The sequence below is a fragment of the Calypte anna genome, chromosome 9 (assembly GCF_003957555.1).
Source record: "Calypte anna isolate BGI_N300 chromosome 9, bCalAnn1_v1.p, whole genome shotgun sequence".
Lineage (NCBI taxonomy): Eukaryota > Metazoa > Chordata > Aves > Apodiformes > Trochilidae > Calypte > Calypte anna.
In genome coordinates this window covers 24,383,744-24,409,475 of record NC_044255.1, presented here as the reverse complement: position 1 = coordinate 24,409,475, position 25,732 = coordinate 24,383,744, and the positions used below count along the sequence as shown (strand labels likewise).

Genomic DNA, 25,732 nt, shown 5'->3' with positions numbered 1-25,732 from the left:
CAGTGCTTCTGCACTTTGTAAAATATTTGTCAATTCCAGTATTATTTCTTTACTCCTGAGAAGGAGTCCCCAGCAGCCACACTGATCCCTTGCTCTGCTTGCAACCAGGGGGTTGCTGGAATCTTGCAGAGAGGCTGCTGGGCAGCAGCTGGGGATGGGTGGAGTGGTACCCTTGGGGGGGGATGTATTCAAACAGCTCATGGGAAACCCCAAAAAGTGATATTGTGAAGTGGCAGTGATGTGCTGGGTGCTGGTTTTCTGCACAGGGAAGGGAGCTGGGTGGAAGTGTCTGGGATTCCCCTCCAGCTCCATTCTTCTCATCACAATCATGGGAATGAGTCCTGAGCTGCTGAAAGAACAGGAGAGGCTGTCTAAATATTAACAGGACAAAGAAACAGCAGTTTAAAACGTGTTTATTTACACTGGGAGAGCTGTGCTTGGGAAATAAACAGCCCTGATGAAGCACTGAGAGGTACAAATTCCATAACCAGAACTGGAGCAGAGAGGGAACAGAGGCTGTGAGGGCAGGCAGGGTACCCAGGGCTTTGTCAGGCCTGAGAACTCTGCTCTGCTCATCTCTTCCTTCCCAATCCCACATTCAGGAGGTTTCCTTTGCTGTCAGGTTTGAAGGAAAATGCTGAAAGTTGTCACCTGCCCTGAAATGTGGAAACCCCATCCTGGGCTGCTGGGGGGCAGCATCCTGGGGCTCTGAGGAGGAGGAGGAGGGAGGAAAACATCTGCTGAAGGCAAAACCTTGCAGGGAGCTGACACCCTCACTCCTGCACCCAGCTCCTGGCCAGGCTTTGTCAGGTGGAGCCACCAAGTTACATCCTCCCCACCCTGGCCCAGAATCTTTGGGGTGATTTATTTTGGTTTGGGTTTTGTTTGGTTTTGTTGTTTGTTTTTTTTTTCTGAAAAGAAAAGGAAGAAGTACAAAACCCTGAATTTGTGTTTTCTCTGGCATGTTGTGGGTCAAGCCAGGACCATGGAAACCCAGCTTTAGAACTTCCTGTCCTCTCAAGAAAAATGTAGGAAAATCATCTAACTTGACGTTTTGATGCTCATGGCCCCTCCTGAGGACAGAGGAGGAACATCTGGTGGATGTGTTTTCCTGTGACAAGTTTCTCTTTAGCTCTTTCAAATGCATCTGTCAAGGAACAGAGGCCTGAATTCCAGTTGGTGTAAAGATAGGAATATATGTTAATATATATTAATATATATAGGTATATATATTATGTGTGTATTTTTTTGCTGTTTTTTTTTCTTTTCTGAGCAGCATTAATGACTCCAGCAGTGCAGAAGTTCAGTTTCCTGATGATGGGGGTGAAAGTGAGGGCCAAGGGAAGCAGCAGGGTGACTGACTGGGATTCATCTGCTGCAGGTGGCTGAAATTAAGGAAGAGATAAACAATCTGAATGGAAAATATCCTGGTAACAGCAACCAAATATTCAGTATTTGCTGTTGGCTGACTTCAGGGGCTTTCCCCTCACATCCCTTGAGCTCTCCTGGCATCCCCAGGCTGTGTCCCAGACGTGGCATGGCTCTTGTTGGAGGAGATGCTGCAGGCTGGGTTCTCCCCATCTGAAGAGCTGATGCTGCCATCTGGAATCAGTGCTTCTCATCTTTAAAAAGACTTTCAGCAGGGCTTTCATTTACAGCTAGATGTAAAAACCAAAGACCAGAGGTTGGGTGGTAGGGGAGAGAAAACTTTCTGATTTTATTTATTTTTTTAATTTTACATCTCTAGGATAAAGTCCCTAACCCTGGAGCTGCAAACCAAACAAGATGAATTCAAAACTGTGAAAGAAGATTTGAGGTATTTTCAGGAAGAGAAGGAAGCTGCCTGCAAGCAATCCCAAGTGCTCAGGTAAGAACCAGAAAAAAAAACCAAAAGCCACCAAAAAACCCAAGAAATGCCAATGGACACGTGCAGTCAGGCAAGAGGATTCTGTGGAGGGAGCAGACTGAGGGAGAAGTGGGGTAGTAGCCACCCTGGGCTTTCCAGGATATCATGAGAGGCTGTGGACTTTGCAAATATAACAAAATAAATGTAAATGATGATGGTATTAGCAACAGGATAAATTCTTCACAAACTTAAAATGATCAATTAACACTTTAAAAGCAGGTGTGTGGCACTCCTGATGCAGTAGCAATGCAAGAGGTGTTATTTAGGTTGTTTATAAAGAGTCAGCACAAGCTTGGACATAATCACTGAAACATTATTGCTCTAATTTCTCAGTAAAAAGTGATGGTGAAGCTATCTATAAAGTTTTATTCATTTGTTCTATGTTGTAAATCAACATGTGAAAGGGAGAAATTAGTTATATTCAGCATACAAAGTATTTAAAGCTCTGAATGATTGTAGCCCACTATATATAAATTATATCACAGAAAAGCTGAGGTTGATTCAGTTACTGAGTTTCCAAGGAGGTTTTGTCATGTGCCTGGCATCATTTTTGTGTCTTGCAGGAATACCTTGGAACACCACTGCTCAACTCTGAACAAGGCTGTCTCACTCTTCCCTTTCATCAGGGGTGAGCTGGACAGCATTAAAGAAGCCATCTCCTCTAACCTGGAGAACTGGGCTGCCCTCAAGGAGGAAATCTTCCTGCAAATCAAAACTGTCAGCAAAGAAGCTTTGACAGGTACATCATTATCCTGTAAGAGTGGTGCCCAGGAGACACTGCTTTTGGGGAGTTGGGTCTAACACTGTATATTAGGAGGTAAAAAATTAATTAGAGGGTTCCTAAATCTGCCATAAATCTGTCCAGCTCTAGAGAAGCTGTGGGACTGTGTGGAGCTGAGCTCAGGCTGGTTCCTGCTGGGTGAGGGAGTCACACAAATACTTCCCATGCCTTGAAACATAAATAATAGAATAATAAAGAATAATAAAGAATAGACTGATGCTGAGTGCACCTCATCTCCTGGGCATCTCCTGGGCACACAGCTCTTGAGCTCAGGCTGGTTCCTGCTGGATGAGGGTTCAGCCTGACAGGGAGTCACCCAAGTGCTTCCCATGCCTTGAAACATAAATAATAGAATAATAAAGATTAATAAATGATAGACTGATGCTGAGTGCAGGGCTGTGCCTGCAGCCCAAAGACCTGGAGAGAATTCCATCTTTCCATTTGTCTTGCATCTCCCTTGTCACCTCCACAGGGGATGCTGGAGGACACTGGTGGGACAGCCTCTTGTGGAGCTGTTTGGGGGGTCCTACTGGGCCACCCCCATCACACAGGCAGGGGGCACCTCATCTCCTGAGCATCTCCTGGGCATCTCCTGGGCACCTCTTGGGCATCTCTTGTGCTCACATGGAATGGGCAGCTCCTCCTGCCCTCCCTTCCTGGCTAATAATACCCAAATACAGCTGTCTCTGCCCAAGGGGTCTTTGGGACTGAAAGGGAGAGGGAGCAGCCCCTGGGCTGAGAATAATTCCCTTGTCCCCCAGCCTGCTTCCTGCTCAGACAAGGGCAGCCTTCAGGAGAGGAGAAGCTGGGAGCAAATCACAACCCAGGGTTAGTTGGGGAAGGTCGTGCCCAGCCCTCAGGCTTGGCTTGAACCCTGGGATTTATCCCTCAATCCCATTTTTTGCTGGGCTTCAGTGAAGAGATCAGCTCTGCTGGAACAGGGCTGCAGTGGGGGAATCACAGGCTCTGCCAGCCAGAGCTCCCAAACAGCCCCTGGGGTGCTTCTTGCTTTTTGGTTAGGATGGCTGTGTACAGTTCAACTACAGCTGTTCAGTGTGTGTGTGTGTCTGTGTGTGTGTCTGTGTGTGTGTTTGTGTGTCTGGCTGTGTGTGTGTGTGTGGCTGTGTCTGTGTGTCTGTCTGTGTCTGTCTGTGTGTCAGTGAGCCCTGCAGCTGATGTTCTCAGGGTTCAGGTGTAGGTGAGCTGCTGCCATGCTGTGTGCTGGTGACAGGAGCAGGACAAGGTGGGTGATGTGCTGCTCACTGTGCTGCTGGAACCCGGGCACCTCCCCTGCAAACCATTGCTTGGGTGCAAGGTGCCTGCAGAGCACCTCAGGAAGGCTCTGGAGTCTCCTTTCCATTGTTAGGTACAATCCTGCAAACATAACCTGTGTGTGGGAGCAGAAGTGCAGGCAGTGAGGTCTCAGGGAGGAATAAAGATGTCACTCTGGATGCTCCTTAGCCCTGGCTGCATTCACACAGCCCACTGAGGATGGTGCCCTGCTGGAAGCATTACCAAAAAAAAAAAAAAATCTAAATCAAAACAATTTAGTCACACATCATTTATTATTTTTTCGACCCGTGAGTGCAAATCAAAAGCTTTTCTGTTCTGTTTTAGGAGTTGCTCATTATTAACATATGGTGACACACAGCACTCTTTATGTTTATTTTACCATACTGGTTTTGCAACAAGGTTTTTCAGAACTTGTTTTCCATTCGGATACTGAGAAGAAAAATGTTGAATGAGGTGCTGTTCTTTATGCCCAGGCTGCTTTCCTTGGGTAGCTGGCAAACAGCTTATAAACCCCCTTGTGTATGGGCATTATTCAGCTTTAATTAATGGTGAGTTGCAGGACGTGTAAGAACTTAAAACCTTTCAGTATTTACATCATGTAGCCTAACAATAAATTGATTTAAGTGTGGAGCAGTTGGGAAAGATTGTAGGTAATGAAAATATTTGCACCAGAAAAAATTTATTTAAAATTTGCCTGTGGGCAGCATGTAAAATGTTTGTAAAATGGGTGGCTGGGCTGCAGCCAGCTGCAACCTGGTTATTGCTGAGGGAAATAACAGCAACAGAGGCTCTCTGGACAAATGGATATTTAGGGCTGGAGCTGGAAAAGAATTGTGTCTGCTGCTGGAAGTGTTCAGAACTCTGATCAAGGAGCAGTGAACTGGGGGGGAAATGAAGAAAATGTAGGAGACCCCTGACCCCCCCTGAGTCACTGCTGTGCCTGGCAGTACAAGCTGCCTGGGAAACCTCCTTGGGGCTTCTCCTCTCCCAAGCCTCTCCTTGCACCCTGGAGAGGCAGAGAGGTAGCTGGGCACAACCCCCTTCTTATCTGAAATAAATTCCAAAAGGAGTTTTTCTATGGCAGCGATAGACTTGGCATCAAATATTTGTCCCCTCCTGGCATTGCATTTGGAATCCAGGCATGGATTTCAGGGTGAGTTGGAGCCCTTGGAGGAAATGCATCTTGTTGCATAGAATAAAATCTGCCAAGATTGAGTAGGTAGAAGTCCTCTGTGGAAAACAGTGGTGTACAAAGGACTTCTGTGGCATCTGCTCTCTCAGCAGAGGTGTTGCTGATCCTTTCCCAGCCCAGGGTCACAGGATGCTGCAGTCCTGAGCACATCACTGGGGTGGAACACATTGTAGTGAAGAGGGGAACCTGACAGTCTGGATCACTTATTTATTTGTTTATTTATTTTTATCCTCAGAAATACCCAAATTGAATCAAAGACTAGCAAAATCCCAGAGAGAGAATGAGTGCCTGCAGGATAAGATAAAACACCTGACACTGGTGGCTGACTCAGTTGAGCTGAAAACTCAGCAGCTTCAGACTTCACTTCAGCAAGGGAGTGAGCTACAGAGCAGGTGCCGGGAGCTCCAGAAGGAAACCCTAGGTAAGAGAATCATTTCAGGACTTACTTGCTTGTCTCTGGGAATCTGAGTTTCTGTAGTTATCAGAATGGTTCTACCAGCTGCCTCCCTTGAGGGAAATAACATCAAATTTGACACACATATTTTTTAGGTGGAGAAATCATTCAAAATAATCTCGGTGACAATCAGCTCCCTCTCAAGTATACTTTGGCATTTCATTTGTGTTGAGAAGTGCTTTGATTTAATTTTTTTTTTTTTTAATATGTAATAGAAAGCTGAGGGATGACCCAATGGAAACAGTCAGTGCTGGTGTGCTGTGGTTCCTTGGGAAGACTCCTTGGTCCCATTCCCAGAACTGCAGATGTTACCTTTTTACAAGGTGCCACGTTCAGCTGAATTTGGACAATTTTGCAGATGGCTGAGTTGAGTTTTCCTGGGGAGGGGGCAGCAGGTGGGGATGTGGAGCTGCCTGGGGGCTGGGCACTGCTTCCCAGGCATTCTGTGGAGCTGGTATGTTGGCCCTGGCAGCTGTCCTGGCAAGGCTCAAGTCCTGTAATTCAGTGGCCTGTCCTCACTGCAGGAAAGCACAGTCTGCTTCAAAGGCAGAGCTCTAGAACAGCAATTAGAGGATAATCTACCTGCCTGGCATGTCTCCTCTTGATCTGAGAGCTCCTGGAGCCTAATAAGGCAAGCTTTTAAGATCTGAAATATGTGCTTTAATATCCTTACTTAAGTACCTGTATCCCCACTGCTGCTGCCCTTGCTTAGAGGTCCCTTTTTGGTTCTGTTGACTTCAGAGGTTCCTGTAAACAGGGGCTCCTGCTTTGTCCATGTGCACTGTAAAAATACCCTTCTGGTTTCTTCCCATCTCTTAACTCCCTGGAGAATTGCCTGGGTCTGGTGTTAGAGATCAACACTCTCAGTCTGTGAATTCTTTAGTAACTTTTTGAAGAGATTATATGGTGTTTTACAGATTGTTGTGATGCTTCCATGGCTTCCTGGCTTCTTTTCTCCAACTCTAAATTTAATCTGATGCATGCAGCAGATCCCATAGGAACCCAGGGTGGTTTGGCTCGGAAGGGACCTTAAAGACCATTCAAGTCTCCCCCCCTGCCATGGGCAGGGACCCCTCCCACCACCCCAGCTGCTTCCTTGCTCTTTGTAAAGTGATTTGAAAATTGGCAGTGCTCTACAGAGCCTCTCCTCCCCCCAGGACATCTCTGAAGTCCCCAGCCACATGATCTCCCTTGCTTACTCACCCTTTTAAAATATGTTTCCAGAGAAGAGGGATTTAAAATTAAAAAAAAAAAAAAGTGTGTATAAAGGGTTCACTGAAAGCTATCTGGGTGCTTAGTGTGACTGGGTGGATTCTCAGGCATCTGAGGGTAATCCTGGAGCCCAGGGTCAGGCTGACCCCTGCTCATCTCCTCTGCTCTTTGGCTCACTCCTGCCTTGGGTTGCACGTCAGGTTTCTTTTTTAAACTGCCTTTGATTAAAAACATGAAATGGCAGGCAGTCTTGTGGAGAAAACACCAGGAAAACATCATCTCTGGAGTCCCTACGGAATGCTGTGAACTCTTAATGAGCAGGTAAATCATCAGCTCCCCAGTGAATGGTTTGTGGGAGGCATTTTGCAGGTTATTTTGGTGAATACAAACACGTAGTGGTTCCTTCAGAATGAACCTGTTGTTAAGAAGCAGTAAAACGTTTGCAGTGGGTATCCAGAAGGAGATGTTGAGGCAGGAAGACTGCTAGCTGGGGCTTTTTTATTCTCCCCTTCCTGACTAGATGAATAAACCACAAATCCCTTTGCAGAGCTCTGGCTACATGGGAAGTGTTTCTGGATGAGCTTCTACAGCCAGATGAGATAAATGTTCCCTTTAAATCCCAACCATGCTTTTCTTCATGAAACAAGCACCATGCTGATGTTATATGAGTATTAAATTAATGGGAACAAAACCCACTTTTTATTTTTTTTTATTGCTTCATTTGATCTTAGCAAAAATCAGTTCCCATGGGTGGATTGCTGGGTAGGAAGTCAGTGGGTAGGAAGTCAGCCAGACCTGGAGTGGCCCTGGTTTGGGAGGGAGGTGGGGATTTTTGTTGAGTTCCTTGGGGGGTTGTTTGGTGCTGAAATAGTTCAGAGCTCCAGAAAACCCAACAACCTCCCAGCTGGATTGGTAATTTACACATTCTGAAAGAACTTGCTCCTCTGCAGCCAATACTTTGGAGATGTTTGGAGATGTTTTTCATAGATTTGTAAATTGCTGGATATTCCAGTCATCTGCCAGGACTCAGGCTGAGCATTGGCCTCTGCTGCTGTGGTTTTTCTTTTCATTCTTGTGCCTCTCATGACTTTCTGAAGATGATCTCTGTGAGGTACATTTTGCCAGAGAGGTTCTGTGCCACTTTTCAGTCTCCTGATGCATCACCCAGTTAGTCAGAGATGTCAGGCCTTGAAAAATGCCCACCACAGAGCAAAGGCTGGTGAGTAATTGTCTAATTGAATAGAAAAGTTTTAAAATGATGTCTCTGTGTGTATTCTTAGGGTCAGGAGTGGCAGGAGAGCTGGGATAGGATGTGCTCCAACAAGAGAGGAGCTGATATCTGCACTTTTCATTTTTACTGCCAGCCAAATCCTTTCCTCCACTTAACCACAGCTCCAGAGTATTTTTTCTTCACAAAGGGCATTGCAGTTTTATTTTAGCCCACTTGTAGCTGCAGGGTTGCCTCTGTGCTGCTTTCAGTTGCTGGCAATGCACTTGAAATCTGTCTTTTAAATCTTTTGATGCTACTGCTTTACAGGCTACTTAAGCTCCTAAATATAAATTTAGCAGTGGTCTGCTGACATAATGAGACTAATGAGAGATGATTGAAAAATGCAGGCAGCTGGAGGAGGAGCTGGGCATTTGAGAGGGGAATGCAAGCTCTCTTCCTGGAAAGAAGGAGCAGGATTTTCATCTCTGTGAAGTGCCTGGGATGACACTTTACAGACAGCTTTGAAAACCCAATGAGAGAACAGTTTCCTGGAGTTCTAGGTAGCCTGCAGTTCAAATTGCCACTATTCATGCCCCAAGGACTGCTGAAATATTATTTTATGAATTCCAGCTGTGGTACCAAGAAGTTGAAGGGTTGAGAGCTGTGTGGGGTTTGAGCAGAATGTGACAGCTGGGTCAGACAAAGTGATGGCTCCTTAGTGCTTTACAGCAGGAGGGGAAGAGGAAAAATGAAGGTGCTGGCAAGAAGAACCCCCTGATTCTCCCCAGCTAGGGCCTGGGATAATGCTGCCTTGGTTTGGTTACAGAAGGGCCCCACTTTGCTTCTGGAGGAGAAGCAGGAATCCCTGCTCATGGAAATGTATTTATTACATTTTGGTTCACCTGCTTGCCTTAAACACTGAGAAAAACATTATAATCTGTAAAAACCTGGAAAGGTGAGGCCAGAACCTCCTCCACTTTCTCACCTTCAGTTCTGCCAGCCAGGAGGTAAGGAACACTGTTTCTAACCAGTTTAAATACAAAGGAGAAGCAGGGCTGTAGGAACAGTTCTGACAGATCCCAAGCAGCTCAGGTGCAGAAGGGCAGCAACCCCTGCAGAGAATTCAGGCTTCAGGACCAAATCCTTTGATGCTGAAGTGTGACCCCTGGTCTTGACTGAGCAAATACCCAGATTTCTGCCACTCAGCCTGATCAGAATCCTTTCTCTTGCTTTTCCTATGCTTGTTTGATGTATGGATGTGAAAGAGGCAGCATCCTAGCTCAGAGCAGAGGTCCAGAGAGCCCAGTCCTGGCAGTGGTCAGCACCATATGCTGGGGGAGATAAGAAGCAGGCACTCTTTTTTTCTGGCACATCCTCCCAGTTCCTGGCAGCTTTCAGTGATTTACAGACTTCCCAGTGGCACTGGTCAGCTCTCCAGAAAGGAAATAAATCTGTACAGCTGGAGTCTGTCCCTGGGCTCCTTCCAGACAGGCTTGTGAGTCACAAATAAAAAGAAGTATTTTCTTGTGTGTACAAAAAGCAATTTATCTTCAACATCATAGTCTGTTGGATATATAAATAAATAAAAATAGAGTTCTGTCCTGTGCATGCTAGGACTCAGTATTTGGTTCACTTCTTTGGTCTGCTTAGAAACACAGAGGAGGCAAATGATTCCTGGTTTTTCACGTATGTGTTTCACAATTCTTACAGCTTCTCTAACATGCTTTTAAAAGAAATGTGCTTGAAAGTATCTCTGTTAAGTGTACATCAACGTTTGGTTTAGCATTAATATTCTAAGAAAAATGCAGTTTGTTTACTCCTTTTGGCACAGCTCATCAGCCAAGGTTAAGGTCCACGTAGGTTGGAGCAGTTATGGAGGAGGTTTTAAAGGATACCTATAATTACTTCCTTCTCAGAATACCAGAGAGATTTGGCAACAGGAGGTGGGTTCTGGTCTCTCTGTTCTGTCCAGGGCCTGTGCACTGTCTCCATTTCAACCTCCTGACCATCTCCCAGCTTTGAGCTGCCAGCATTCTCCTGACCCCTTGGATTCTCTGGTTCTTTCTGCTCTGGAACACTGTTGGGCTGCATTTGTCCTGCTCCCCTTCTCCCTCTCTTCCCTCATGCCAGTATTGTGTCTCCTGCACTTGAGCTTCTGTTCCAGCTGGTCCCTTCCATGCCCAAAGGAATTTAATCGTTCCTTACAGTTTCCTAATGAAGGACGTGAAGGTCTCAGGGGGTCCTTCAGCTGGCCAAGGTGACAAGTATTATCTTCAGCTTAGGTAATACAGGGAGCACCCCACAGGGTTCATGTAAACATGCACCAAGTCTCTAAAAACATTTTCCCTAAAATTAGATGAATTGGACAAAGAGAAGTAGATGATGGTGTGAGCTGGGCTGGTCCCAGCTGGCCAAGAAGGGGACCCCAGCACCATGGGTTGTGCTCTGCAAGCCCAGAGCTCCTTCCAGCCAGGGTGAACTGGGTGAACTGCACACAGCTGGGGCATGGTGAGAATTCCAGAAAGCTGGAGGAAAATGAAGAACACTTCAATCAATCTGTGATTCTCCTGCAGGTCTTTTCCCAGAGCTGTTGGTAGCCTGCTCAGGGCTGTCCCCAGCTCCTCCTCAGTGCTCCCCACAGCCAGGACTCAGAACTTCTGGGCAAACCAAACTCTCAGCCTCTTGTTCCCCAAGCCAGGCTGAAGGGAAACTGAAACTGCTGTCTCTCTGCTCTGTTTTTGGGGTGCCAGGGTGATGTGGCAAAGCAGCAGAGCCACAGGGTTCCCTCCCCAAGGAGACCCATGCCCTGGTGCTGCCCAGAGGCACTTTGCAGCCAGGCATTTATTTATTCCTAGGGAGGCAGAGGCAGTGCAGGGCAGGGACCTGGGGGTACCTGGGGGTACAGAACAGGTACCTGGCTCTGAGGTCACCAGAGCTCTGCTCTTTGGGGGGTTTGAAGGAAAAGTTGCAAAGGCCCAAGGAGTTCCCCAGGCATGCTTCTGAGCTGCTATCACTGCAGCTGCTCTGAATTAGCTGCAGAACTGATGGTTTCCAGAGGGGCTGCTTGCCCAATGGGAATGTAGTTTACAGTGCTTTTGGGTTTTGTTTTTTGTTGGTTTTTTTTTCCCCCTGACTGAAAACTTTTCCATTTGTTGCTATTTAGGAAGCAGGAGCCTCTGTTCAGCTCCGTGCCATCAGCCAGCTGGAGAGGATGCAAACTGGGTGGCTGCATTCCTGAAACCCATTTCTGGGCAGATTCCATGCTTGGTGTTTAGCAGACACCATGGGCTGCATCCATGGGAATTTGCCCAAATGAAGAAGAAACAGTCCCAAACTTGGGTGGTGGCTCTTTGGTTCTTCACGCCTTTTCTTTCTGTGTGTTCTCTGCTCTGCCCTTTGCTCTCTATCCTCCCAAGTTTCACTTTCTGGAGAAAATGATGCTGCTCAAACCCAGAGGTGTGGGCAGGCAGCTCAGCCTTGGCCACCCCATGTCCCTGTTGGAGGCAGAGCTGTCACATCTGCTGCCCAAGAGTGGCTGTGCTTGGGTCCAGTGGGAATCGTAAAGATAAACCAAATGAAACTTCATTCTGTAAGCAACAGTGAGATGGATTTGGACTGAAGAGTCTCTAAAATGTGGTACTTCTCAAAACAACTCTGTGTTCCAAAGCATGAATGCTTCTTGTTGGGTTTGTGTGTTTTGCAATAAGCTTCATTCTCATTACTGGAGAACGTTTCTCCAGAAGCACATGAATATGGTTTTCTTTCTCCAGCAAGTTTTCCAGTGTCAGTCTCAGCCTGTCTTACCACTTCCCTTATTATACATAAAGCTTCACTTTGCTGTGGTTTTCAAACCTGATTGGGATCTGTGTTGTTTGGGCTCTGACCCCTCAGCACCTCCCCTGGACTTGGTGGGAAATCTCTCCAGAGAACTTGCAGAAACCAGGCACCTAATTGAACCCATCTGCTCCCTCATGAAAAACTCCTGTCCAGTGCTCAGTCATGACAAGAAACTCTTCAAAAAGAGGAAACAGAGCTGAAAGAGACCACCCAACACACTAGAACCCAAATGTGCATTGTCCTTTTCCTTTATTCCACAACTTGTGTCCATACTCCCACGTCTAGGAAGAGGAGGGGGGGAGGAAAGACCACAGTTAATAATTATCAGAGAACTTCTATTATAATAATAATTTTTTTATTGTTATTAATTAATTTTAATTTAATTTAATTAATTTAATTTAATTTAAATTAAACATTTTAAATAACAGTTGTCCAGAGGGGCTGTCAGCAGCAAGCTGCTCTGCAGCAGGCTCCTGGTGGGAGGACAGGCACAGAGCTCCCCTTTCCCTGGGGTTCTTCTCCCACAATTTGCTCTTCATCTGCTCAGACAAAACAGTCCCCCAGTGCTGCTCTGCTTCCCACAGGGGCTGTCTCCCATCTGCTTCCTGGGTGACCCCCAGATCTCCCCTTTTTCTGCAGACATTTGGAGCTGTTACCCCACCAGGGGGAGGGACAGGAGACTGGAGCTGAATTATTTCACTCTGGGGAAAGGCACAGGACATGTACCTGGGGGAAGGATGCTCAGGGGGAGACGTTAAAATAAACAGAGGTGACTGTTTATTTTGGGGTCTAATATTTATTTTGGGGTCTCATCCATCCCCTGGGGACTTGGCCACCAGTCCTGCTGGTGGGGAAGGTGAAGGTTTGGCTTGGGTCCCTGTCTGCTCTGCAGTTTTTGGGAGGGGAGCTGGGTGCTGGGCACTGCAGGACTGGGGCATCCAGCTGCCTTCTGGACATCATTCCAGCATCAGAACAGGGCTGCAGCTGGGAAGAGTCCCCATTCCCCTGGGAATGTCCCCTAATCCAAGTAGGAAAAGAGGAGGTGCAGGTCTCTCCATCTCCAGATTGACACTGGTTGGTGTGGTTTGAAATCAGCATTTAGCTGAGGGTGTCCAAGGCAAACCTGCAGGACCAGGTGTCAGTGGCACTGCTGGTTCTGTAGCATGAGCAGGGTCTTTACATGTCCACCCTCCTGCATAACTGTGCTCTCAGCAGAACCTACAAATCCAACCTTTTCAAGCATTTCATATTTACCTCTGAATCTGAAGGTTCCTGGAAGGGTCTCCTGTGGGGCTGTGACAGCATTCCAAGCTTCTCAAGAAAAGCAAGTTGTTTTCCTTAAGCTGAAGCAGCTGGCAGCAGGGTTGGTGAGCACTGAGAAATCAAATTCAAATACAACAAATCATAAAAGCAGTCCTGGGCAGGAGGTCTGTGTGGTTCTGAGGCTGGGCTGCTTTGCCTGCTGGGGGCAAGGAGTTACAGCTCTGAGATGCACCTCAGACATCAGTGGGGTGTAAATACAGACACAAAGCCCATGGGTTCTGTTCTCAGGTTTAAAGCCACGTTTCTGTGTTTGCAGATTTAACAAACCAAGTGGAGACGATCGGGCTGAAGCTGCAGAAGGTGACAGCAGAGATGGATCACTACAAGAAGCTGCTGGTGTAAGATTTCTGCTTGCTTTGCTTTGCTGTAAGACACTTTGTCAGAGCACTGCCTCTCAGGGTGATGGGAGGAGGTTATGACCAACAGAGAAGACATTTTATCCCCAAGTTAAAGGGCCTGTGTTCCTAACCAGCTGGCTGGGGAAGGATTAATGAGCACCAGGGAGAAGTCAGCTCAGTCTGACTCTGGGGTGCCCTTCCTGGGGCTGTGTGGGGCTCCCACATCAGGGCTGGTGACCTCCAGGGTCCCATCCAGCACCCACTGGGACCTGGGAACAGCAGGAACAGCAGCAACCTTTGTCATTCCCCACTGGAAATAAAAACCACATTAAGCTGCAGAGTAGCTTAATGGTGCTGCCACCAGCTCTCATCATCCTTTTTGTCTCTTTTCCTGAAATTTAAACAAGGGTTCATTCTTTTACCCCTCTGTGCTTTCTGGTTTCTGTTCCTGCCTGCAGGAGAACTGATCATAATGAAGTTGCAAATATTTGGAATGCTTAGCAACCAAGTATTTTGATGATAATGCAAGTATTGAGTGTGAAAAAAGGATTTCATGGACACAGTTAAACAAACAGCAACAGGATTCCAAATGAAGTATTAACATTTCAACATACTGTGTAGGATTTAAGGGAATAACACAGTCTGTAGCTGTTTAAATGTAAATATGAAGCTTAACCATGGCTATTAGCTGGTGGAACAGTGACATAATGACAAGAAACGTGCAAAGTTTCCAGCCCTCTTAGCCACTAAATTATTATTTGCTCATTTTTAATCATATTTATCTTGAAACTTTCATCAGTGTTGCAAGATCTCCCTTTCTGGTTTGCCACGTTCAGCTTGTTGTGATCCTTGGTTAGGCTGAGCTGATGCTGCAAGTGTAACTTCCAGTTACTGAAAGCTGCCAGAATGTTCTGTTGGGTGCCTTTTAGCTAAAAGAGAAAATGCAAGTTAGGTAATGTGGCAATAAACCTGAGTTTCGGGTTGCTGCCTGAGGAGAGGCTGTAATTCCTTTGGACAAATGTGTGTGTGTGTGTTTGGTGTTCTCTCAGGGTGAAATCAACTGAACTTGATGCCTGTCAAAATGAGCTGAAAAAAATGAAATATGACAATGGAGTTACTGAGTCAAGGTAAATGCTGAAGTTGTGTGTCCCAAACATCACCTGGGGATTTCTGAGCAGTGAGAGCAAAACCATTCTTTTATTATTTTAATGCAGCTTAAATGCACTCATTTTTCTCTTGTTTCAGTTTCCATTTTTTGTGTTCAGGTCACTAGATTTAACCTCACAAAGAATGCATAGTTCTTTTTTTTTATTTCCTTTCCAGGTGCAAATTATTTCTATTCAGTATCCAGCTGTAAATAAGAATATAGTAACAACAACTTCTTTATTTCATTTGTAGACTTATGAAAGAGCTGAAGGAAAAGGAGGAATCTCTTCAGATTTGCCAGCAAGTCTGCAAACATTTGCAGGAAGAAATGGCTGAGAAAGAAAGGAAAGAAGAAGATCTAAAAAGAAGAACTGGTCGCTCAGAAAGTGAACTGGAAGCACTTAAAGTTCTTCTTCGAGAAGCTGAGGAAGAGGTGGTGATGCTGAAGCAAGAAAGGTACCAGGGCTGCAATCCTTAGCCTGCAGATGAGCCCATCCTGGGTGTGGGTCAGGAGCAGTGCCTGGGCAGCTTCCCACCAGGACATTTCCTGAAAATCATCTTGCCTGTCCCTGGCAGGACAGAAAGTGCTGTCCCCTGCTTAGGGCACACCAGGGCCTTACTGCTCTGATCTGCAGAGGAAAAGGGGCTCTGAGAAGTGGCTTTTGCAGCAGAGCAGGGGGTTTGGGGAGTGATGTGCCCCAGCAGGCAGTAATTCTCATATTAGCAGGGGTTTGAATATTCCCTGTGTGAATATTCCATGTGTACCTGCAAGAGAAGATATTCCCTGTTAATTTCAGAGTACTTCCCTTCTCCTGGAACCCCAGATATGTGAGCTGTTGTTCCAGGTGGTACACTGCCAGTAATCTAAGTTACAAGAATTAAAACTCCCCAGGGCTTTTTGCTCTATGTGTCTCTAACACTCGGTGATTTTAATTCAAACCCCATGACATTGTTGTTAATTAACAATAGTAATATCCTAAGCTCACACAACACAGCAGTTTCTGGTTTGAATGTTACAACAGTCATTCAGTGCTCTGCAAAATTTGACTTGGGAAAGACTAAAAACAAGGTTTAAATATGTGTAAAAGAATTGGGAAAGCTTGTGGGGATGTGATGCAGGTGCTAAGGAGTGATTGCTGCTGTGCCTGCAGGCAGGGGGGCTCAGGATGCTGATAAACCAACCCTTTGGCACCAAGGATTTCATGGCCAGGAAGTGGCAGAGCAGCAGGCTGGGCAGAGCATGCATTGACATATGAGTTTTTGTGGTTTCTAGGGAGTTAATGCTGATTTCTCATCAGAACAGAACAGAGCAGCTGCAGGAATCCTTACGGCAGAAGATGCGGGATGAAGATAACTGGAGGGAAAAGGTGAGGCTGGGTGGACACTGGGCACCCTTTTCTTCTTTATTTTTTTTTTAATTAGTTTTTCCAGCTGTAGTTAGCTGTCAGGAAGCCTGATACCCATCTCCTGAAGTGCCAACATGCAGCTCCAGGCTTCCCAGGGGCTCTGCAGGAGGGGGGAGCAGCAAGAAAAAAAAGGCTTTGGGGTCTGATGTCCAGACAAGCTCCAAGGAAAGGGTCTGTTGGATGCTGAGGGAGTTTCCCAGGACAAATCAGGCTGGGCATTGCTGGCAGGATGGAGGGAAGGCAGAGCTGAACCTGAAGTTGTTAATTGTAAACCAGGTCTGTAAAAGAAATAACAAGAGGACGAGGGAAAAAATGGCTTGGTTGGAGAACAGAGATTGGGAAAGAGGATCCTGGTCCATGGATGTGGGATGCAGCATCACAGAAAGCTGAAAAGGTCCTGAAGAGGACCTGGGGGGGTTCATCATGAGCCAGCATGTGCCCCAGTAGCCAGGGTGGCCACCAGCATCCTGGTTTGTGTCAGCACTGGTGTGGGCAGCTGATTTTTGAATTTCTCTAAAAATTAAAAATAAATAAATTAAAATTAAATTTTAAATTACAACATTATTTAAACTGTTACATTTAAGTAAGATTTAAAAAAATCAGTGAAGGAAAAGTTGCAAATGATGCTGACCAATAGCTCTGACTCTTCTGATCTCAGCCTCACACAGTTTGTGACTAAAATGACTGGGTTTTGGTTCAGTTCATGATCAGTGGCTGAGAGCTTTATGCAGTCTCAGGAAAACATTCAGGATTACCAGCAGTGACCATCAGGTAGGTTTGGTTTCAAACTTCCTCCCCTCTCTGGCCCAGGCTGTGATTTGGGAGTGAGGTCCCAGCCCTTTCTTTGTGCATCCTGCCATTAAATCCAGATAAAGGCTGCTACAGGTGAGAGAGCTTTGGATTCATAGCCTCTAAACTGCTCTAGAAACCTTCTCATCAGGCAAAAAGAACCAGAAAAGTGACAAAGAGACAAAGTTCTCTTGTGTGGGGGTCACTGTGCCATTGCACAAGGATCAAGTGTTCTGGTTCTCTCTGTAAAACACAGATGAAGCTTCAGCTATTTTAATGAAACAAAGCAAAACAAAAGAATAGCTGTTATAAAACTTTAAGATTGATGTAACCATTTGGTTTATGGATTATTTTGTAAAAGTATTAACTAATAAGGGACAGAAAAGTGGTTTTGGAGCCATTAATTGCAGCTGTACTTGCTGTGCAGACACCTGGCAGTTTATTTCCTGGGTGTCACCTTTGTTAGCTTCAAGTGGGGAAAACGTCTGTAAAATCTTCAAGCTGAGCTCAGGTTTTTTTCTGCCTTTATTATTTTTTGTCTTTGTAGTCAAGTAGCCTCCAGGATATGATCTGGTTCTGTGTTAGAGCTGATAAATGTGGTTTTCTGCTGTTAGGATCCTGATTCCCCTATCTAGCACTGGAGAAGATGGATCTGTAATAACAACAGCAATACCAGCCTGCTCTGAGCTCACACATACACCAGTGCTGAGCTAAGCCTCAGGGGGGATTTTTTGCCATAATTTGGTCTATTTTTATTCAAAAAGTAATAAAAATATTTCCAGTTTATCTTTTCCCCAAAAAGAGTTAAAGGCATTTGTTATGTTTCTGCTCATCAGTGGTGTATGAAATGAGATAATCGTAATCAAGCTCATTCTGGGCTTTTCTGCTTTTAATAATCTGAAGTAATGAGGTTAGTGTTGTGCCTGCTCAATATGCTACAATTAAGCCCATTAGAATCCAGCCTGCAGAGATCCAACAGTAGCATCCTGCTTTTAGGAGGAACGTTTTCCAGCCCCCAGCATTCCTCCCAGGCTTTGCTTTTCAGGAGGTGGTGGCTGAATTCCTGAAGTGGAGTTTATTATATTCAAGGTGGGAGATGCCTTAAGGTTTGGGATATTTTACCCAGAATTTGCAGCTCTCTTTTTAACCTTTCTCCAGGGTTTTGGTCCAGAACACTTTGCATAGGAAGTTGCAATTCACTGGCAAGACTGGGGGGAAGAGCATGAATGAAAAAAGGATTTTCTAAGAGTTAATGCATTTTATTTATATTTTAATACTGAGTTTATATTGTAATATTGAGCTCAGGGCTTGTTTCTAGCACTGCAAATGTCACTTGAATCATTTTGCTGCATTTGAAAGTAACAACAAGCTGAGTTTTAGCTCCAGTTCAAATGCTTCCAGCAAAATAATCCTCTGTTTTAAGAACCAGCTGAGGGGTTTGGAATTCAGTGGTCTCATAGGGATGTACTGGGAGGTTCAACCACCTAAATTAAATGTAGGCATCTGGGATGACCTGGACAGCATCTTCCCAGCACTGGGGCAGGAGCTCTCCTTGCTCCCTGTGGAACATGAACAGTATTATAAGCTCCACTGCTACATCTCATTAAAAAAAAATAACTCTCAACTTGTTTCTAGATGGAAATCGATCTGGCTAAAGGAGAAGCACGACACAAAGAAGCAATCCTTAAAGTCAAGGAGGAGGCCAGAGTGGAACTGGACACTGAGAGGCAAAAGCAGCAAGAATTAATCACAAAATACCAGAGAGACCACGAGGAGCTCCAGAAGAAGGTGGGTGACACGAGAGGGAGGTTTTGTGGCAGCAGATAATGTTAAACAGTGACAAATCTCTGTGCAGGAATAAAAACCAGATGAGACAGTGGTTTTCTCAGTATTAATACATGGCATGGAGCTTTGCTTTTGCTTTACTTCTGCTTTACTTTGCTTTTCTTTGCTTGTTTTAAAATGGAAGAGGCTAAAAAGTACCTGTTCTAGTTGAAGTTAAATGCTGTGGAAGTTCTTCCTTTTCTGACATTTTCCCTCCCCAGAGTCCATCTCTACCCACAGGCTGTAATTGTTAGTTATTTTTAAGCTGATACAGGTTTTAAAAGCTTGGGAATGTTTCAGACTAGTGACAAATTGTCACAAAACCATCCACACTGCTGGGTTTTTTTTAATTAATTGCTTTTTTAATAATTAATTTGATGACCTCAGCATTCACTCAGCACCAGAGAGGTTCCCAGTGAGCTCCATTCATGTCTGTACTGGTGGCTCTTGCCACCCAGACCTAAAGGTTTGGAAGTTTCATTTAGAAATAGAAAAATGTTCCTAGAGCCTTCGTTTTCAAATTAATTGACACATTTCTTGAGAAATCAGGAACAAAGAAATCTGAAGAAATTGTGGCTTTATTTATAATTCTGTTACATTACATTTTAGAGAGCTGCAGCCAGCAGTTTGCCTTAGGTCACTGCACAGGTTTTTGGCTGGGGTTTTAGAACCTTGAGGAAATCCTGGCTTGCTGTAAAGAAGTTGAGTTTTTGCCATTTTTACTTCTTTTTCTCTGTTTGATCTTGGGCATACCAACAAACCTTTCTGTCCTGGCTGAGCTTTGATTAGCTCCCAGCTCCCAGGGGTCCTTTCAGGGGATGATGGCAAATGAAAGGAATTTATTTTTGGTCTCTAAGTACAGGTATGTTTGCATTTGTGTTTTTTTTTCCTCCTAAAGTCAACATTTGTGCCATTAACCCTACGTATCTAACAATACCCACTGAACCCAGACCAGTGCAATTTTTGTCAAATGCTGCAGATACCAGGATTAATATCCAGTGCCACCAATAGCTTAAGGATGGAGACAGAGATTCTGGAGAAGAAGCTCCAAGATGCTCAGCTCAAACTTGCAGAGAAAGATGAAGACAAGGAAAAAGAAATTCAGAGTCTTAAAAGACTGATTACAGAACTTGAATTTCAGCTGACGATGGAAAAGAACAATAATGAATCATTTCGGGATAATGTGAGGAAAGAAATCAAGCACAAGTCAGATGAACTGGAAAAATTAACCCAGGAGAGGACTCAGCTGCTTCACAAGTTGAGTCAAGTTCAAGAGGAGGTAGGAGCATGACTGAGGAGATGGTTTTCCTTAGAGACTTGGGAGTTCTGCAGTCATCCAAAGCACGTAGGGTTCAGAGCCTCTTAAGTGAAAAAACCACTGAAATGTAAAGGTTTTTACCCATCCCAATCACATAAATATCATACACCACAAACCATGTGAAAGCTTTAATTCAGCAGGCACTGGAACTAGTGTTTTATTTTGAAAATACATCTACTTTTTAGGTCCTGCAAAACTTTTATTTCTTAGTCTGTAGCCTCACACATTGCTCCAGAAGCATCAGTCACCACTAAAGCAGTTTCCACGTTTGTACAGTAGGACATGGACATTCCTCATCCTTTCACAGCAGCACTCCTCCCAGTAATCCCACTGCTTTTGGAAATTACTTGGAAGGAGCCCTTCCATGCTGTCCCTAGGGCAGTAATCCTGTTGGGAATGGCTGGTCACACCTCCCACCAGCAAAGCCACTTTCTCTAGCACAGGAATACCTAAAAAACCCAATCAGACTGGAAGAGAAACTTGACTGATGGATGTTTTTGCCACAAGCACTTGCTGAATGTTTGGGATGTAATGGGAAGGGAGGAGAGCAAGCTGTGCTGCTCCATGGGGAATGTGATGCCAGCTCTGCAGATAAGATCGGGCTGGAATGTCCAAAGTAATGAAGTGGCAGAAGGAAAAAAGGGTAAACAGTGAAAATAAAACTCCTGGAGCTGAGTTAGGGCCTGGCTTGATATTTAGTTCTTCAGAAAGGTTCAGGAACACTCTGCTGGCACTTGTTCTGCTCTGTGCTGATGGAAAAGGGCTCCTGGTCAGGAACTCCCTCACTCCTGAGGTCTTTCCCCACTCTGGAGCAGAGTTCCTCCTCTAACAGATTTGGAAAGGGGAGAGAAGAGCAGTGGAAAGCTGGAACTGGGTTTGAAGATAAATTTCTTGCCAGGGAAGTGCCTCAGATTTGCAGGTAACACTTCCCAGACTTCCCAGACCATCTCCTGGGCTATCAGTGACCATCGAGCTGGCAGGGAGAGAAACATCTGATTTCCTTTCACTGAGTTGTCTGCAGAGTTAAAGGTGTTTGGACAATAATTGATTTTGGATCTTTACATCACTCCCACCTCTACCTCTGCACATAGCTGTGTTCCTTCTCCAGGTTCTTTGCTTGCAGGTGGCTCAGAGGTCCAGCCTGAGGTCCAGTTCTGTCACTCTGTACCCAGAGATGCTTTGACCCAAGTAAAATTTAAAAGTCTAAAGAAATCAGTCAGCAAAGGACTTTTCATTTCTCCACCATTTTTCAAGTTTTGAGGGGAACACACAGGCAAAAAGTTTATTCTTTTTAATTAATTCTTTTTCTGTGCCAACCACAACCCTGACCAGCATTTATCCCAACTCCTTGGGAAGCCATTAGCAACCAAGAGTGCTGGCATAAAAAAAAATAATCAGTGCACAATTCCTTAAGCAGGAGGGGAGTGGGAGCTCCTTGACCACCTTCCCAGAAGGAAGGGGAGCAGTGCTGCTCCATTTTTCTCTCCATGAGCATCATTTGAGCATCCTTGTCTGGATGAGCATCCCCATGGCAGGAGGTTGGAGCAGATGATCTCTGGGGTCCCTTCCATTCCATGATTCCATTCTGTGATGAGGATTTTATGATTCCCATCTCCCCCTGAGCTGGAGGGTGGGCAGGAGCTGAGAAATAACCTCTGGTACCTCTGATCCCTCCCTGTCTCCCAAGGGAAAGAGGAACCAGCACTTGAGCATCCTTGTCTGGATGAGCATCCCCATGGCAGGGAGGTTGGAGCACAGATCTCTGAGGTCTCTTCTATTCCGTGATGATGATTTTATGATTCCCAGCTCCCCCTGAGCTGAGAAATAACCTCTGATCCCTCCCTGCCTCCCAGGGGAAGGAGGCACCATCATTTGAGCATCCTTGTCAGGATGAGCATCCCCATGGCAGGGAGGTTGGAGCAGAAGATCTCTGGGGACCCTTCCATTCCGTGATGATGATTTTATGATTCCCAACTCCCCCCCGAGCAGGAGATGAGAAATACCCTCAGAGATCTGTCCCCAGGGCAGGCAGGGTGTGCAAAAGGTGCTGGGTGAGCTGTGAGACCCCCCAGCTGGGGTCTGGAGGGCTCCGTGTGGCTGCAGCCCGGGTTGGGGGGAAGGTTTGAGGCTGATTTTTTTTTTTTTCCCCGGTCAGAGGCGTTTGTTGAAGGGCAGTGTTTGTTTGTGTTTGCAGAACACCCTTCTCCAGGAAACCGTACGCAGGGAGTGCGAGGAACGCTACGAGCTGACCGCAGCTCTGAGCCGAGCCAGGGAACAAGTGCTGGAACTGAAAAAGCTGAGTGGAAACTTCCCTTTATCCGCCTCATCCCTGCCTCGGGGCACCTTCACCTCCTCCGCACCCCGCCTGCCTGACCACGGGCAGAAAAGCCGGCCCAGCCCCTCTGCCGGCAGGGAAATCCATCTCTCGGGACAGCTTGGGACATCCCGAGGGACACGGGCAGGCAGTGGCAGGGTGGCCCTGCCAGCCCTCAGCCCCCCGGCTCCATCCCGGGGCAGAGCGGCTTCGCTGACCGAGCCCCGGGGCAGCATCGCTGCGGGAGTCAGGAGGCAGCTGAGCCAACTCTGAGAGCCAGGGGAACACCCGGGGACCCAGCCCAGGGGGCAAGGGGCAGGCAGCCCCCCAACCCCCAGCCCCGTGTTGCTACAGCTCCAAATTCAGTCAGCTTGGTGTGGTTTTGGTGCAATGATGTCTCCTCGTCCCTTGTGTCTCGGTGTCGTGACAGCTGCCTGCCTTTCCCACAGGAAAAGTGGGAGAAATAGAAACCAAGAGGAGCACAGCTTCAGCAGGTGTGATCCAAACACCTGCCAACTGCAGACCCCCTCTCCCCCACCCCTTTTGTTGGAATTGTCCTGTTTGGGTGTTGTTGGGGTTTTTGTGTGTTTTCCCCTGTACGTAATTGCTCTTTTCTGGTGTGAAAACTGCAGCCTTTGCTCAGTTAAGGTTTTTTGCCACTATTTAATGTTCTGTTGGCAAACTCTGCTGCTTAGGGCAGTGAGACTCTCTGCTTGTGGGGTGTACATCAGCCAGCATGACCCTGGGGCAGCCCTGCATGCCCAGCAGCCCAGCCCTTGGCAGGGCCACCCCTTCCTCTGCCCATCACCTGCAGGCTTCACAGGTTTTGTCCCAAAGCTCTCTTGCTTCCTGAATTTCACCAAAAAAAGTGTCTTTGTGTTGTGTGACTTTTAGTGCCAGAGTTCTCTGTCAAATTGTTACCCAGGAGGATTGATATTTTTATTTTCCTGCCAAAACTGTGGAGCTGTGGGGTTGTTGAGGGGCAGGAAAAGTCCTGAGAAGTCCTGGTGATCCTTGGCAGCACTGGGGCTGCTCCTGGGATGAGATGGAGCTGTTCCTGGAATGAGATGGAGCTGTTCCTGGGATAAGATGGAGCTGTTCCTGGGGTAAAGTGGGACTGTTCCTGGGATAAGGTGGAGCTGTTCCTGGGATAAGGTGGAGCTGTTCCTGGGATGAGGTGGGGCTGTTCCTGGGATGAGGTGGGGCTGTTCCTGGGATGAGATGGAGCTGTTCCTGGGATAAGATGGAGCTTTTTCCTGGGATAAGGGGCTCTGCTCCTGGGCATTGTGTCTGTGGGTAGCAGCCCTGTCCCCCTGTGCCAAAGCAGCAGATTTTTCAGGCAGTTCTCAGCACGATGGGGTCAGAGCTCCAGTAACTAGATTTTTCCATCAAATTTTTAGATGAGCTTCAGTAGCATTGCAGCTTTTAGTTGTGTTTCAACTGAAGTTGAAAAAATTCAGTTGTATGACAGTTTTGGGTTGTATTTTTGCAGCCTGGTGAGATTTTTTTCTTTTTAAACTGGTGTAAATGTACTGAATGCCATTGCCTGGCCACCACTCTGGTGTTTATGTCCTGTAGCAGCTGTGGTAGTCAAGGGTGACTGTGTGGTCATTAATTGTAAAGAAAGAAATAGCATTTAAAAAAAAAAAAAAAAACCAAACCAAACAACCATGAGAGCAGCCCCAGAAATATTGTTTCTCTGTGATGGAACATAAATCATGGATCCCAACCAAGAACAAATTCAGATCCAGGTCAAGAACAAATAATTCCCTTCCCTCACACAAGCCCTGAACTCAGCCTGCTGCTAAGCAATAGGCAAAATAGAGAAATGTCAGGAAACCTTTTCAAAACAATTGCATTAATTTCAGACAGCCCAGGAGAGCTGTCAGAGCATGGAACACAGCAGCAGAAAGCACCCTGGGGAGGGCAGATGCCTGCTTGTCTCACCACATTTGCAGGAAATTCACCTTCCTGGAGGCATCTCTCCCAGCAGGGGCAGCTGGAAGTGAGTTCTTCATGTGCTGGACCTTGCTCCCCAGGACTCACAGCACCAGGGAACACTGAAAAACAAATAAAATCTCTGAGCTTGGCACCAGCACTGTGGGGCTGGGCACTCAGCCACCCTCTTGCCACTCCAGCTGACAAGCAAACGTCCCGTGGCTGCCTTGTTCTTCTCCCCTGCCAAGACTTCTGTTTCCTCTCTGACAGAGCTCATCTTGTTGCCTGCTGAGGGACAAGTCACTCGTGCAGCCCTAAATCTTTCCATAGAGGATTAATCCCACTCTCAATCCCCCTCTCCAAGGGGTGTGGGGGGGTAACCCACGCTCCCCCTTCCCTGCTGCCCTCCCTGGAGCAGTCCCCCCTTTTCCAGCCCTCTCTGCCTCCTCAGGGGTCACCCCACTAACAGCTGCCCCAGATTTCTGTGCTCCCCACAGTGCCCAAAGACTCCAAATCCAGGGATTCTCTCTCTGTGCCCCCTTTGGCAGGGGATGGAGCTTTTCCTTGCTGTGTGTCTGGGGGTGCCTGCCAGCTGCATCCTGGCTCTAAGTGCTCACCAGAGGTAGCCAACTTCTACTGCTAATGGGATGTTACAGAATAAAGCAGCAATGTGCCTCATCTATTAAAAAATGACAAAAAGCTGCCAGATGAGCTGGGGTGTGTGTGTGTGTGTGTGTGTTCCAGGATCCCAGCCTCAGGCTTTTTCCAGCAAGGAAGAAATTAGACTTCCGAAAAGAAAAGCAAGCAATGCCTCTCAGTATCCTAGCAGTGCTGCAAGTGTATGAAAATAGAACCTGGAGCCAGCCCCAAAGTCATAGAGCATTAAAATGTATTAATCAGGAAAAAATTAGTCTGTCTGCCTTTTCATTTTTTTCCCTTTTCATTTAAAGAAACACTTGTGCTGGGTGATAGTTCTTGATTCCTCTTGGTGTGCTGCAGAAACCCCGGGCTTGGGTAACACAAAAAGGAAGTTGGGAAGAATGAGATGGGCAGGGGGGGGGAAGTTTCCTTCCTCAGACAGCACACATGCATCTTTATTTTTTGCCATTTAAAAAAAAAAAGGGGATTTATTTAGGTAATGCTTCTTTTTTAGCTCAGATTTGATCTCAGGGCGTGTGTATGTAGGTGGCTGAGTCCCTGGTTCTGCAGAGGAGCTAACACCTGGAGCTGAGAGCAGCAAGCTCAGCACTTCTGGGGAGGGTTGTTCATCCTCAAAGCACAGCACAAAGTTCATTTTGATAGGATAATAAAAAGGGTCCTGCAAGAGATTAATGCTGAAGAGGGTTTTGAACACTGGAAATGGAATTGGGGTGATGGAAGCTGTGAGCATCTGGCATTGCACCCTGAACCCTTACCAAGGAATGGGAAAAAAACCATCAAAATACCAGACT

At 46.3% G+C, this 25,732-nt stretch overlaps 1 protein-coding gene across 1 annotated transcript in view; it reads left to right on the top strand.

Annotated features, from left to right (window-relative positions):
* The window catches only part of LEKR1 (leucine, glutamate and lysine rich 1), a 35,867-nt gene extending 10,786 nt beyond the window's left edge, over positions 1 to 25,081 (top strand). Inside the window, exons 3-12 of the mRNA XM_030456488.1 lie at positions 1,748 to 1,867; positions 2,470 to 2,645; positions 5,408 to 5,593; positions 13,465 to 13,546; positions 14,596 to 14,673; positions 14,945 to 15,148; positions 15,966 to 16,059; positions 18,523 to 18,675; positions 19,691 to 19,990; positions 22,224 to 25,081. Coding sequence (XP_030312348.1) covers positions 1,748 to 1,867; positions 2,470 to 2,645; positions 5,408 to 5,593; positions 13,465 to 13,546; positions 14,596 to 14,673; positions 14,945 to 15,148; positions 15,966 to 16,059; positions 18,523 to 18,675; positions 19,691 to 19,990; positions 22,224 to 22,616 — 1,786 coding nt within the window. The 3' untranslated portion in view covers positions 22,617 to 25,081. The remainder of the gene's footprint in view (positions 1 to 1,747; positions 1,868 to 2,469; positions 2,646 to 5,407; positions 5,594 to 13,464; positions 13,547 to 14,595; positions 14,674 to 14,944; positions 15,149 to 15,965; positions 16,060 to 18,522; positions 18,676 to 19,690; positions 19,991 to 22,223) is intronic.
* Positions 25,082 to 25,732: the final 651 nt, after the last annotated feature.